Source organism: Ochotona curzoniae, unplaced genomic scaffold (assembly GCF_017591425.1).
Source record: "Ochotona curzoniae isolate NIBS_2020 unplaced genomic scaffold, NIBS_Ocur_1.0 contig_2210, whole genome shotgun sequence".
NCBI lineage: Eukaryota > Metazoa > Chordata > Mammalia > Lagomorpha > Ochotonidae > Ochotona > Ochotona curzoniae.
Window position 1 is genome coordinate 53,204,217 of NW_024465369.1, and position 15,410 is coordinate 53,219,626.

The 15,410-nt window shown below is 42.9% G+C and overlaps 1 protein-coding gene across 1 annotated transcript in view; it reads right to left on the reverse strand.

The window, feature by feature from the left end:
* Positions 1–273: 273 nt before the first annotated feature.
* Positions 274–15,410, reverse strand: part of RFTN2 (raftlin family member 2) — a 66,591-nt gene continuing 51,454 nt past the window's right edge. Inside the window, exons 9-10 of the mRNA XM_040971936.1 lie at positions 6,529–6,607; positions 274–788 (exon numbers count right to left, since the gene is read on the reverse strand). Of these exons, the coding sequence (XP_040827870.1) occupies positions 516–788; positions 6,529–6,607 (352 nt within the window). The 3' untranslated portion in view covers positions 274–515. The remainder of the gene's footprint in view (positions 789–6,528; positions 6,608–15,410) is intronic.

Consider the following 15,410-nt stretch of genomic DNA (forward strand, 5'->3'; position numbering starts at 1 on the left):
TTGTTTCTCAAGGAATAGTTCAACAAAATTGGGACTTCCTTTATAGTTACATGCCATAGTCAAAATTTGAATTATATTCTGGGAATAAATGTTTGTTTTCAGTAATCAGTCCGTGTGTGGTGAGAATGGTGGGAAGGGAGATTATTTTTTATCTTAAGTAAACTGTGACACCTTGAGAGAGAAATCTGAGTAGGTAATGGACTGGTTAAGACAGTCAATCTTTTCACCAGGAATTGTATACTTTGTACATTCAAGATAAATGGAAGTAGGTCATTGCATAATAGCCTAAACCAGATGTTGTACTTGAAGGAAACATAAACAGGATTCTAAATTTACAAATACACTGGTAATCCTTTCTTGTCCGGGAGGTTGAGCCAAAGCTTACATAGATTACAGGAAAGCCTGGGTATGGAAAAATTTTAAGATATTGCATAAATGCAGAGAAAGTAATACAATATTGCTGGTGTTTATTTTAATACTGATTTACAGGGCCTTGTGTAGCCTCACCTTGTGGCTCACATGCAAGTGACCTGGGTCACTCCATCCTCTTGGTCAAACTGTCCCTCATCCAATTCCCGGAGGACACTGTCGCTGCTGCTGAAGCCGGAGAAATGGCTGCTTTGGGCTGGCTGCCCCTCCTTGGTCCAACATTCTCTGGACCGGGAGAGGAGGCATTCCCCTGGCAGAGGTCTGCTTTCCGGGGTCGTTGACAAGGCCGTGTCTGAGCCCACACTCCTGCTGGGAACTTTGCTTCTGTCTTCGTTTTTCAAATGCCGGCTGCCTTTCCTCTGAAATACAAGAGATTGATGCCCAGGAGTTAGAAGGCGGGGGTGTTTGTCCCTCTGTGCGGGCACCTGTTCTTCTCCCTGAAATGCCCCATGCTGCCTCTTCCAAATCCTTCTCTTCTTCAGAGCCCAGCTCAGCACCACCTCTCCCCTGACGTCAGAGGAGCGGCCTCTCTCTGCTTCAGAGCCCAGCTCAGCACCACCTCTCCCCTGACGTCAGAGGAGTGCCCTCTCTCTGCTTCCCAAGGTTTCTCTGGGCAGGTGGGCTGGATCCACGGGTGGGGTCCTCAGGGACTTCTCCCCCAGAGAAACATGCTGACATCATATTTAGGTGGGAAGGACAAGGTGGAGATATTAATACATTTTTTCCTCTTGGTGCTGGCTGAGATGTAAATATCAGAAAGTGTGATTCAACAGCCACCTTGTAGCCTTATCACCTGTGCATAGCGGCACACAGGAATCGTGGACAACTTTGAGCTTCTTTTGAACGAACGCCAGTTTATCAAGAGTTCACTGCAAAATCTCTTAGCTGGGCACAAAGGCCGCATTTTCCTAACTGTAAGAGCCAAAGTTATTAAAACTTTTAGAAAAAAGAAGTCAGATGCTCAGATTGGTCTTGGAAATGTTTGCCAACCTGAGGTTTGCAAATTTTCGTCTGGGTGGACCACTGTGGAATGTCACCTCGTTTGTGATTTCTTCTGCTTAGGAAGACATAGCTTCCCATGTGTGGCATGGAAAGGAGTGTTTGGCAACTTTGGAACAGCTCACTGTTCTTGGTCAAATTCCCGGGGGCTGTAGGCAAGCTGAAGAGAAACAATGTCCCGTGGGCCCTTCCTGAGCCAACTCCCACCCTTGGGCTCCTAAGTTAGAAATAGTTTGCATGGTGGTCATGATTTCCATGGGTACCCTTGTACCAACGAAGCAGAAATATCAATCTTGCATCCTTTCCCTTCCATTTTAATCCACCAAATTGACTGAACTTGGTGTCAGCAAGGGAGTCTGACACATTTGCTCTCAGTCAGGTAAGCATTGGTAGGACAGTGGCACCTTCTGCCTGGCCCTGGGTGCTGCTAAGTGGTTTTGTCTCTAGCCTGAGTCTAGCCTGGCTGGCGGTGCCCTTTCCCACATGCATGAAACACATTAACTCTTGAGTGATGGCGCTCAACTGGGCGCATCGAAGGAATCAGAGTGGGAAAGTGAGGGTGCTGTGCACAGGCACCATTGCTAAAACCAAAGGAAAATTTTGCAGTTAGTTCCTTTTTGTATACTCTCTTGGAGGCCAACTCTCCTATCCACATGGAGGATTTTTTTAAAAGTAAAAAAATGGAGGCTACAAATGGAGACTCTAGAAGGGACTGTGTCAATCAATGGACTCTTCAATGACCACATCATGCTTGGAGTGGCGAGACTGGCAGCGACCCATGAATGGTGAACTATTGGAACCACTTGATCGAGTATCTCAGAGCATGCCCCACATCCGGGACTTAGGGTGGGCGGGAAACTGGGTGGGGCTTCTTCCTCTATATCCCCCTTTAGGCCTTGAACCTTTTTTACCCCAATTAAATTTGTAAAGATTGTCAAAATTTAAAAATAAATAAATAAATAAAATAAAATAAAATAAAATATAAATTAAAAAAATGGAGGCTATTCATAATAATAGCAATTCACTTTTAGATAACCGTTAATAAGTAAACAGCCACCAGATGCAAATTTCAAACATTAGAAAGGAGACTTTAGTTGGAGAAGGTAAATTGTAAAGCAGAAGATCTAAAATTGTATGCATAAAACTCATATAGTGGAAGTGACTTTTGGGTGTACAGTTCTACGTGCTCTTCCACACGTATAGATGTGTGTAACCACAAAGGGCATTTCTACTACCCCCAAATCCACACCCACACAGACATCATCTCTCTCCTCCACTTCTGATCCCTGGCAGCCATTAATCTGTTCTCTACATCACAGGTTCATCTTTTTGAGAATGTCATATGGGTGGGACAGTACAGGCTGTGAATGTTGAGACTGGCTTTTATTCAGCCTAATGCCTTTTAGATAATCCAGGGTGCTGTACAGATCAAGGGTGTGTGTGTGTGTATGTGTGTGTGTGTGTGGGCACCACAGTTGTTCACGGATTCATCTGCTGGAGAGATCTAGGTTGTTCCTGGTTCTTGGCAATGATGAATGGGAATTCTATAGACTTTTGTGTATAGGTTTTTGAGTGAACGCCAGTTTTTGGTGCCTCTAGGGTAAACAAGAGCGGGGTTACTGAGTCAGAGAGTGAGCATGTGTGTACCTTTATAAGATGCTCTGTTTTTGAGGCTGTGTTCTCTGTGTGTCCATCTGTATGTTTGTGAGTTTTGGCTTCTCCTTACTCTTACCAGTTCTTGGTATCTTTAGTTCTAGCCATTCTAATAGGTGAATGGTATTATCCAAGTACTGCTTTCATTTATACTCTTCTCTAGTGACTAGTTATTTAAACATCATTTTGCGCTACTTCAGTTCTCAAGTGCATAGCCTCATTGGCGAGGTGTCCAAACCGTTCAGCTACCGTGTAACTGGGCCAAATGTTTACTCATAATTGAACCCTGAGGGTTCTTAATACATTCTGAATACAAGTTCTTTATCATATATTTGATCTATGAGTTTTTTTTTTTCTCAGTCTGTGGCATGTTCTTTCATTCTCTTAACAATGTCATTCACAGAGCAAAACTTAAACTTTAACTTCCCAATTTTGTAGATAGATTTCTGCTGTTGGTGTTAGGTCTGAGAACTTGTAACCTAACCTCACTAAATGATTTTTTCCTGTGGTTTTTCCTTAAAATGTTTTAGTTTTAATAGTTTAAAATAAACAGAGGCAATAAATAGAAATATTAATTTTGAGTTACCATTTTTCACATTTAAAAATTTCTTAAGTTATTTAGAGTACTGTGTAAAATACATTTGTAAAATATATATCGGGTCCTAGAAAGTCTTATTAATTACAAAGTAAAAAATTCCAACAATACACATTTCTCATTGTGTAATTCTCAATTTCTTTTCCCACAACAGAGGCATGAGATAGACTTAGCAAAAAAAGTATGGTTCTATCTAGAGTGCAGTTGGATAGGACAAATATAAATGGACATTGGTCTTAAGAGACTAATGAAGAATAAAGAAAGAAGACATTCCCCCCCCTCAAGGGTCATGTTCTAGGGCAATTTCTACCAGCCTGTGAAATGTGTTATCTTAATAAAAAGTAATTGATAATCCGAGGGCAACAGTTGTAATGTCTCAAATTTCTACCAACTGTTTTTGGAACAGCTTTGAAAAAAACTTTCTAAGTGAAGCAAGCTTTTCATTAATCCCTCCCAAGCAACAGCTGATTTCAAAGTACAAAGCATAGCACCATGATGGACCTAGGACTACAGAAACCATTTCCAAGGCATATCATAAATCTAAGCTTCACAAAAATATGTATAAACAGACAAATTAACTTGTTGTTGCTTTCCCAAAAGTATTACTACGTTTTGAAACAGAAGAACAAACTATCTCCTCTAGAGAATCTGTTTTTGTTTTAGCTGTTATAGCTCTCGGTATACACACTCTATCCGGAAATGATCTCCCAATCTGGATGGTTTTGTCAGAAAACATTTGTCTAATGAAGAAACAGTAAAACCATTTAGAAACAGAATTCTAAGCAATAAAATATATTATTTCTGGCATTATCATTGATACAAACCAACTGTATAAGTATATATCATATATACATTCATATCTCACATTACCATAAATAATTTATAATAAATATTTGTACAACATACATATATTGTATAAATCTCCATTATATAAGTGAACCAGGAATTTTATATTGCAATGAGTGTCTATATAAAGATTACTCAAAGAAATGTTAGTCTGTGGACAGTGCTTACACTCGGGAAGGCCTATGGTATTTTGGGGAATTGGAAACACGAAGAGGAGACTAGGAAGCAGGTGAACTTGTTCCCATCTTAGCAAACACAACTCTAGGCCCTGTGTTAATCACAACCCCATCAGGCTGAATTTCTGGTGATCTTTCCTTCAAAAGTGATGGTCATTTTTAGAAGGTTAAAAAATTGTTTATGACTGGCCCGACGGCGTGGCCTAGCAGCTAAAGTCCTCGCCTTGAATGCCCCGGGATCCCATATGGGCACTGGTTCTAATCCCGGCAGCTCCACTTCCCATCCAGCTCCCTGCTTGTGGCCTGGGAAGACAGTCGAGGACGGCCCAAAGCCTTGGGACCCTAGACCCATGTGGGATACCCGGAAGAGGCTCCTGGATCCCAGCTCCGGATCGGCGCAGTACTGGCAGTTGTGCTCACTTGGGGAGTGAATCATTGGATGGAAGATCTTCCTCTCTGTCTCTCCTCCTCTCTGTAGATCTGACTTTGTAATAAAAGTAAATAAAAAAAAATTGTTTATGACTTAGTAGTAAGTCTGTTTTGGTGCAGAAGAAAAATTTGATTTTTGCTGAATGTTCTCTACTTACATCTGCCTTTGCTTTTTCATAGCGTCTCTTCTAATGTAGTCATGACCTTGAGCTATCTTTTTGGGGGTGGAAGGGTACAGTTTTCACTTGAGGGCTAAACGCAGTCTTTCTCTTCTCTCTGTCCTGTGACCTCCTCATCTCTTATTCACACTTCCATCTCTTTACTTGTTTATATTGAGCCAGTAGCTTTATGCTAAAATTAAGTTGAGACTTAGTATGGCTGTATTACATACAGTCAGTTTAACTTTATTGGTTTAGAAAACCTTGAACTGTAATACATACATATATATATATATATATATATATACACACACACACATAAAAAAATGAACAACTTTAATTTTCTGGTCCACTTGAGAATTTTTTGCTTTGAAAGTTAAGTTTTTTCGATGATAATGGTTCTGGTCACACATCCAGTAAAATTTAGGTAACTGAGATTAGGGATGGCGCTGAAAAAACATGAACTTGAGGATATAATGTAAAAAATAGAGTGTAGTCGGAGGTCACGATGGCTGAGATTACCTAGATGCGCTGTAAGATAGCGACATTCGCTCACAACTTAGCGAGCACTGCAGGGGAAGAGCAAGCTTCTCCAGCACTGACTGCTCTCAGCTAACGAATGACAGGTTACTTAGAGCGAGTGTGGATTTAGTATGAACACAGCAGCTTCACAGAAAAACTGTGAGACCTCCAGGAGGCAGTTCGATGGAGGAGACCGAGAGCTCACGCACTACTCGACCGAAGGATGATAATTGCGATGAGTGACTAGACCAAGGAAGTCTTCTGGGAATTATGGAATGGCAGATATTCTGGGGACACTGGTAGGAGATCAGGCCTATTCTGGCAAACTCCAGTCGGTGAGAGCTGGCTCCAGGGAGAAAGCATTTTCTCTTCCTGGCATGGGAGAGGGGACACCTTGACAAACAGAAGTTTCTAAAGTGAAATTTAGATCCTGCGTTTTGGCAGAAGGAGGAAGGACCAAGAATGCCTTTCATACCTGCTCTTGGTTGTCTCTGGCTCAGAATAAGCCTTAAATCAAACTGGCATGTTTTGGAGTGGAATAGTCTTAGCCTCTGTCAAAACTGATTCCTGCTGCCTGAAGGCTGGCAAGTTTCCTCTCTTTCATGCAGGGGTCTGTCTCCATCTTAAGACTCACTTCCTTATCTGCAGTCACCATCTGGAGTGACGCGAGAGCGCAGGGACTGAGTGTCCTGTCGGCTCCCAAAGCAACAGTCTTACTCACTTCTGGTGTCTGAGCAGCTGAGTTCCACGTAGCTGGCCTCTGGAGGAATACGACCTGCTTTGTAGCCAAATTCCCTTCACTGCAAAATAAAACAATAACATTAGTATTTGTGATTTAGTAATTGCCTACATTTTATATGTTTTTCTGCATGTATCCTCTGTAATATGATCTTCTAACCCAAATTATGAAATACGATTATGTATAAATTACAATTGGAAAAACAAGCTTTTTAAAAAAGCCACTAGAAACTGAATATGGAACCTGGCACGGTAGACTAGTGGCTAAAATCCTTGCCTTGCACACACCGAGATCCCATATGGGCACCAGTTCATGTCCTGGCTGCTCCACTTCCCTTCCAGCTCCCTGCTTGTGGCCTGGGAAAGCAGTCAAGGATGGCCCAAAGCCTTGGGACCCTGGACCCGTGTGGGATACCCGGAAGAAGCCCTTGGCTCCTGGCTTTGAATTGGCTCAGCTCTGGCTGCCATGGCCACTTGGAATAAAACAGCAGATGGAAGAGCTTCCTCTCTGTCTCTCCTTCTCAGTATATTTGCTTTTCCTATAAAAATAAGTAAATCTCAAAAAAAAAAAAAAAAAAAAAAGGAACATGGTCATTACAAAACAGTTTTAATGTTTAGGACTCTTACAATCTTGCCATGCTGACACAATGTTTTCTGGGTCTGTCTCCTGCTTTGTGTATTTTTGCATCTCTATAACCGCTGTGTATGGACATCTCTATAATCACTGCATATCTGCATATATACATTGAGCTTCTGCGCCTTTTGCTGAAACAAGCCTTCCTTTATGTTCTGATGATGCATAAATGACTACATATTTTCTCAAAGAATTAAGATCCCAAAATCTACTAAACCTTTCCTTTTATTAGAAAGTTGTCTCTGGTTTCTTGCTAATTGTAAATAACAGTTATAAAAACACATATACTTTTCCTCACAAATTATTTCCTGGAGATAATTCTCAAAAATGAGATTGTTGAGGGGGCCTGGTGTGGTAGTCTAGTGGCTAAAGTCCTCGCCTTGCATGCACCTGGATCCCATATTGGCACCGGCTCATGTCCTGGCAGCCCTGCTTCCCATCCAGCTCCTTGCTTGTTGCCTGGGAAAAGAGTCGAGGGTGGACCAAAGCCTTGGGACCCTGCACCTGCATGGGAGACCGGGAAGAAGCTTTGGACTCCTGGCTTCGGATCGGATAGGCTCAGTTCTGGCCATTGCGGCCACTTCCATCATCTGACGGAAGATTTTCCTCTCTGTCTCTTCTCTCTGTATATTTGACTTTCCAATAGAAACAATAAATAATTTTTTTTAAAAAAAGGATGAGATTGTTAAGTTAAAAGAGTAGGATTCTGGTGGGCACTGAGCTGCCGTTCAGGACTCTAGCATTCCTCAGTGGGGTGCCTGGTTCGAGTGTGCGCTGTTCTGGCTTCCACCCAGCTTCCTGCTGCTGCCCATTCTGGAAGGCACGAAATGATGATGCAAACACTTGAGTTCCTGCCACCCGCATGGGAGCTCTGCATGGAGTTCCAGGCTCCTCCTGTTGTTGTAGGCATCTAAAGATGGATCAGCAACAAAATTCTCTCTCTTTGCCTTCCAAATAAAAAGTGATTAATGAGCCAGCATTTAAAGACACGTATGGTTTAAGCGTCTTGGTATTCCCTGTTAGATCTGCCTGACAAGGAGATCGGTTTGGGTTGCCTTGTGAGTAACTGCCCGGAGGGACGTCAGCTGCAGCTGCTGTCATGTTCAGATGCCTCTTTCCAGTCCACGCTTGGTATTCTTCAGCTATTATCATGGCGAATTAGCCCTTGCCAAGGATGACTCGGATTCCTGGGAAATGCTTTTCAGAGTCTCCCTGGATTTATGGGAAGGAGTGTCTGCAGCTCAGTTACAACTTTTATTATGCAAAATCCTCCAACAAAACCTTACTATCAATTCTATCTTATGTTTAGCTCTTTCCCAGGAGACAAAGGCAGTGCAGAAAGCTGAAGCCACTAATCCTGAAGCCACTAATATCCTGGACTGTGAGAAACAGCCAGGCTTTCCCAAAGTGGCAGTAAGAAGATGCTTCTTTTCGATACATAGTTTATATTTTTAGTTTTAAAGGACTACTTCAGTCTAATCTCATTTTCATTTAATCTTGTTTTGAATTGGAACAAGAGACTTGGCACGCATATATGGTAACTTTTGGGACCAACCAATATCATCACGAGCTATCAGTAAATACAGGAAGGGGTTAGCACATGTGCACAATAGGCGGTAAGTGTTTTGGAGGTTCTGAGTAGACTGAATGACTTCTGAATCACTTAGCTCTTGGATTCCAATCTCAACTTTGTTATTGCATCTAATAGTAACGACTTTAGTCAAAGTCCTTAAGTTCTCTGACTCCGTTTCCCATCAGGGTCCTTTTGAAGGATGAATGTGTCCTTGTCCATGAGGAGTTTACCACAGTTCCCGACACTGACACTGGAACGCATACAGCACCTGTGACTTTGTTCCACTTTCTCCACTCATTTAGTGAAATGTAGGGTGGAACTTAGCAGAACGGAAATGTCTCAGAATGGGGAATAGCTTTTAGGCAACAAAGTCAAGAGGTAGTACACATGAAAACAAGATATGTATGTGATCCAGATAGAGAATCACTTGAGATACCTTAAACCTAGAAATGTGCAAAGACGAGCAGGAGGGCTTGGGATAGAATCATTCCTCTTGAAAAAAAGAAAGAAGAGGCATGTCACTGGAGGGATGGTGGGTGACCCGGCAGGTTGTTCCTTCCGACTGATTATAGGATGGGGCAAGTCTGAATGCACTAGCACGTGATATTAGGTCAAGGGCGGGCTTTTCAGTTTTTTCTGCCCATCCCAAACACTGATAATTGATTCTGTGGTCATTTCAGACCCATGTGCTTGGGCTGATAATCTGTGGTCATTCCAGACCCATGTCCTTGGGCTGATAATCTGTGGTCATTCCAGACCCATGTCCTTGGGCTTCCCCAGTGACCTTGATGCGCAGTACTCTTGGAAACCATCCGTACAAGACACAGACTTCCTCCCAGTGCGGCATTCCTGGATCCTGGGGACCACCTGGTGGTATGTCCTACTGTCAGTGCTGACGCTCCTTTAAGACACAGTTCATCACAGCTCATCAACGGCTCCACTTGACATGAAATGGTGAAACGAAAAATGCTCGTTTTCCAGGAGCATCCTTGATGTCTAACTTATTTGAAGATATATTTCTAGGGTGACATGTGTGCTTTAAGCTTTTTATGCATAATTTGAGTTTGAAACATTACCAGGAGCCACTTTGAAAGACACAATTTTTTTTTCACCAGGTTGTTTCTTAATTTAATCTGGTCCTATTTGTCTAAAATAAAAAGGAATTTGCAGTGTGGATGAGGAGTTAATCTCTCTGTGCTGTGGAAGAGCCTGGCAGCAACCGCAAATTATGAAAGAGTCTATCTCAACAGATTCCAAGGCAATGAGGGAAGGAGGAGTAGGATGGCCTATCAGTGGCTGGAGGGAGGGATAAATGGCTTAGGTGTGGGTTACAGTTTGAGTAATGGCTGGGTTAACACCAAAGGCCATGTGTTAAGGACATGGTCACCAGAGTGTTATGTTGATGGCTTACAGACTGAACCCCAGGCCCCTTCCTTTCCTAAGGCAGCACACAATCCCTGTTGCTAGCGTGAGGGTGGGGGAGCCCTGAGTCGGTTCTAACTGCCAATGAGACGCTGCACCTGATGGATGTGAGACCTAGGAGACACTCAGAAAATGCCTCTTCTCTCTAGTGCTCTCTTCTAGGCTTGTCATAAGAAAGCAAAAAGAAGACTACAGTTCAGTGTCACTTAAGGGAGAGGTTTGCTATGGCTGTAACAACTATTGTGAAAAAGACGGGGACTTTCCAGGAACAATGCATCTCTTGGCTTAGTAACAATAACCTCCAGCCTTTGGGACTAGGGAGGCGAGCTTTCTCTGGTCCTCGCCTAGCTCTGGCTCTGGGTCCCCACCCTCTCTCACGAAGACCATTAGGATCACTCCAGAAACCCCTCAAAACAAACATACAAACAAACAAAAAAAACCTAGAATGGACAGACAACAACAAGGAAAGCTTAGAAAAAGTCACAGGATGTAGTTAAGAACCCGCATTTTTCTATTAACATATTGTTAATCAATACCATGCCAATTAATGTCATAATGTTGTAAATTGTTGTTGATGTTATGTCGGGGCTTTTAATTGATTGGGATGATAATTTGCCGGCTTTAACTTCAGACCAGAGATGGTCTCAACAAGAAATCGTTGAACTCATTAGGATAATAAGATGCTGGACTTTATGCTTGGTAAATACTTCCAATGAAAGAACCTCAACTGAATTTGAACTGTGGTAATGCAACAAGGTGGAGAAATCCACCATGGGGAGAGGATTCGGGGAGAGATGGGGGGAATCCCAGTGCCCATAACACTGTGTCACATAATGCAATGCAATTAATAAAAAATAAATAAATAAAAATAAAAACATATGAGTTCTGCCAAAAAAAAAACCACAATAACCTCCAGGTCCAGTACTGCTTTCAGGGTACTAAGTACCCTTTTGTGTGTATTGGCATATCTTTTTAAAAAATATTTATATTTTATGTGAAAGGCAGATTTACAGAGAGAAAGAGATATATAGAGAGAGATAAAGAGACCTTCCATTTGCTGGTTCATTCCCCAGATGGCCACAACTTTCAGAGCTGAGCAGATTTGAAGCCAGGAGCTCCTTCCGGGTCTCCTGCACGGGTACAGGGGCTCAAGGACCTGAGCCATCCTCTGCTACCTTACCAGGCCATATGCAGGGAGCTGGATGGGAAGTGGAGAAGCTGGGACATAAACTGGCGCCCATATGGGATCCTGGTGCTAGCAAATAGAGGATTAGCTCTGGCCCCTGCAGACTTGTTTCTTATGATCATCCCTTAGGATGAGTAGATACTACTGTCCCCATTTTATGGATAAGGAAATTGAGATCCTGATCTTTTTTGTCATCTGTTTTTTTTTTTTAAGATTTATTTTATCTTTATTGGAAAGGCAGATATACAGAGAGGAGAGACAGAGAGGAAGATCTTCCGTCCAATGATTCACTCCCCAAATGAGCACAATGGCCAATGCTATGCCAATCCGAAGCCAGGAGCCTCTTTTTGGTTTCCCACACGGGTGCAGGGTCCCAAAGCTTTGGGCCGTCTTCGACTGCTTTCAGGGGCCACAGGCAGGGAGCTGGATGGGAAGCGGGGCTGCTGGGATTAGACCCGGGCCCATATGGGATCCCAGGCGTGCAAGGCGAGGACTTTAACCCTGCGCCACTGCGCTGGGCCCTATCATCTGTTTTAACATTATTAATTTGCTTGAGTGACAGATATACACACACACACACAGAAAGAGAGAGAGCGAGAGCTTCCACCCACTGGTTCACTCCCTAAATAGCTCTAATAGCTCCAAAAGCCAAGTCTGGGCTAGGCCAGAGTCAGGAGCCAAGAACTCCATCTGGTTCTCCCACATGGTGACAAGGACCCAAGTACTTATGTCTGCTTAGTACTCAGTACTGCTGCCTTCCCAGACACATTAGCAGGAAGTTAAAAAGGAAACAGAGGAGTAGGGACCTGGACTTGCCTTCTGATATGGGATGACACTTTTGCAAGTGGCAACTTAACCCATGGCACTATAATGCTGGCCCCATCAGAAAACCTTAATGGCTAACTGTGCATTAGATAATGAAAGTCTAGATTTTTATTTAGCCTCTTCCAAATTAAGAATTTTTGTTTATAATGTTTAGATATTGTAGTGTAAACTGATGAAAAAAAATAAAAGCAACTGTCTATTTCTCTACAGCAAAAGTTCATGACTCATGGCATCTAAAGAAGGAATCATTGGAAATTTTGCCTTAAGATTCTGATGCATTCAGTTTTGTACAAGACCATCTCTGTCTCTCTCTGCCTTCAAATACAATACAACAAAAGAGAACAAAAGTAAACAAAACCCAAGACTGAATAGAAATAGTTGCAGAAACAAAATAGGGGTCAAAAACACCACTTGGGACGCGCCCTTTCCTGCTCTGAGAGCTGGCTCCAAGTCCCGGCTCTGCTTGCATCTCTGCCTCACATGCTCTATGTGAAGGCAGCAGGAGATGGCTTAAGTATGTGGGTCCCCGCCACTCAGCTGGCCACTTGGGTTGGATTCTGGACTCTTGGTTTTGGCTTGGCCTGGACCTGGCTCAACCCTGGCTGTTGCTGGAGACCATCAGGTGGCGGACTTCTCTATTTTTCTCTCTGCTTTTCAAACAAAAGTAAATGAATAAAAATGTAAGCCTCGTGCTCTCAGAAGCTCTGTTCTTCCCTGCTGCCCGCCCTTGCTGCTGTCCTCTACCACACTCACCTGCTGCTTTTGCATCTCAGCCTCCCTGGACACTCTCCACACTACCTCCTATTCTCTCACTGCATCACCTGCACTTGCGCCTTTATTGAATTTTGCTGTAAAAAATATTCTGTATGTCTGTGTGTGGCCTTTTGCAGAGCATAAACCACTGTCATAGTTAATAGTGACTTGCTGGCACAAGCGATTTTCAACCTTTTGAGGCAACATCACCCCTGTTGAAAGTGCATCAAGGTACTTAAAAATGTTCATTTTGATGCAAAGTTTTTGAAATATATGAATTTTTTCACAATACACATATCCACGAACTTATTGAAGATAAGCTGAATTCATAGATCTCATCTCAAAATGGGTTAGCATAAAAATGAACTTATTATTGAATTCTGTTTTACTTTTAAAGATTTATTTTTTCTTTTATTTGAAAGACAGATTTCAGAGAAAGAAGGAGAGGCAAAGAAAGATCTTCCATCAACTGATTCACTCCCCAAACTGCCACAATGGCTGGAGCTGAACCAATCTGAAGTCAGGAGCCAGGGGCTTCTTCTGGTCTCCCACATAGGTGCAGGGACCCAAGGACTTGAACCATTTTCCACTGCTTTCCCAGTTCTGAAGCAGGGAGCTGGATGATAAGTGGAGCAGCTTGGACTTGAACAGGTGCCCATATGGGATGCCAGTGCTGTAAGCAGAGGCTTAGCCTGCTACTATACTACAGCACTGATCCCCATTTAATTCTATTTTCTACAAATGTTTTTGAAGTCCTCTTGTGTGCTGTAGCCCCTCTTTGCAAACTTGTCACCATCTGTTCTGTGTTCGTTATTCATAAATATGTTGTCTCTCCAAGCAGAATATGGATTTCTAGAAGCAGAGTCTGCCCTGGGGATAAAATATTGTCTTGCAAACAGTAGGCACAATAAATATTGCTGCTGAACTGAAGGGACAATCTGGTTTAAGTAAAATGCAAAAATCTGAATCAGCTGGATTACTACTGGGCTGGTTCCAAAGAGTGGGCTTATCTCTAATTGCTTAGTCACTTCTCTGTAATTACCTAGTCAACTGTGACACAGAAAGACTCCTGCTTCAGATACTTAATGGACTGCCATGGTTTAAGATTTGCACATCAAATGCCAATGAGCATTTCCTTGTGCAGTGCAAGGTGTCAAGCTGCCACTTGTGTTGCCTGCCTCCCGTTCCCAAGTGCTGGGTCTACTCCTTGCTACTTGGCTTCAAATCCAGCTTCCTGTTAATGTGCCTGGGAAGGAAGAGAATGATGGCTCAAGTGCTTGCGTCTGCCCCCTCAGTAGGAGACCTACCAGCTCTGGCAGTGAGGGTCATTTTGAAAGTACACCAGCATGTGGAAGAACTCTCTCTTCTCTACAAACTTCTGTTGCTCTGCCTTTTTCTTTTTAATAAAGAAACATATTATTTTCAAAAAAAAAATGAAATGAATTTTTGTTTCTTAAATATAACATTAAAAAAGGAAATTTTAGGGCCTTGAGTGATGGCTCAGTTGTCTAATGCTGGGATCCCATATAAGCTGCTCCGCTTCCCATTCAGCTCCCTGCTTGTGGCCTGAGAAAGCAGTGAAGGATGGCCTAAAGCATGGGAATGCCCTGGAAGAAGCTCCTGGCTCCTGGCTTCAGATTGGATCAGCTCTGGCTGTGTGGCCATTTGGGGAATGAATCAGTGGATGAAAAATTTTTCGCTTTGTCTCTCCTCTCTGTAAATCTATCTTTCAAATAAAAATAAATAAATCCTTTTTTTTTTTTTTAAAGATTTATTTTTATTATTTTTTTCATTGGAAAGGCGGATATACAGAGAGGAGAGCCAGAGAGGAAGATCTTCCGTCCGATGATTCACTCCCCAAGTGAGCGCAACGGGTCGATACTATGCCGATCCGAAGCCAGGAGCCTCTTCCGGGTCTCCCACGCGGGTGCAGGGTCCCAAAGCTTTGGGCTGTCCTCGACTGCTTTCCCAGGCCACAGGCAGGGAGCTGGAAGGGAAGCGGGGCCGCCGGGATTAGAACCGGCGCCCATATGGGATCCCGGGCGTGCAAGGTGAGGACCTTTAACCACTTGCGCCACCGCGCCGGGCCCATAAATCCTTTTTTTTTAAAGAATGAAATTTTAACTTGCAGCTTTGTAGCTCTGCGCTTAATCACAGCTATTCTTATGTATAGGTCAAAACAATCAAAGAGAAAAAGTCCCTCCTCTCTGCCCTGCTTCGTACTCCACAGAATACAATTTAAAGTTCAGACAAGAAAAGGTGATGATCATCGGAAATGTTTTACACAATAGATAAATTAGCTATTTTTTCTTTATTTAAAAAAAGGATTTATTTATGTAAAAGGCAGAGTTACAGAGAGGCAGGGACAGAGAGATTGTTGTTTACTCCCTGAGCGGCCTCAGCAACTAGGGCTGGGCGGGGCAGAAGCCCAGAGCCAGGAGTCTCATCTAGGTCTCCCGTATCGGGTTACAG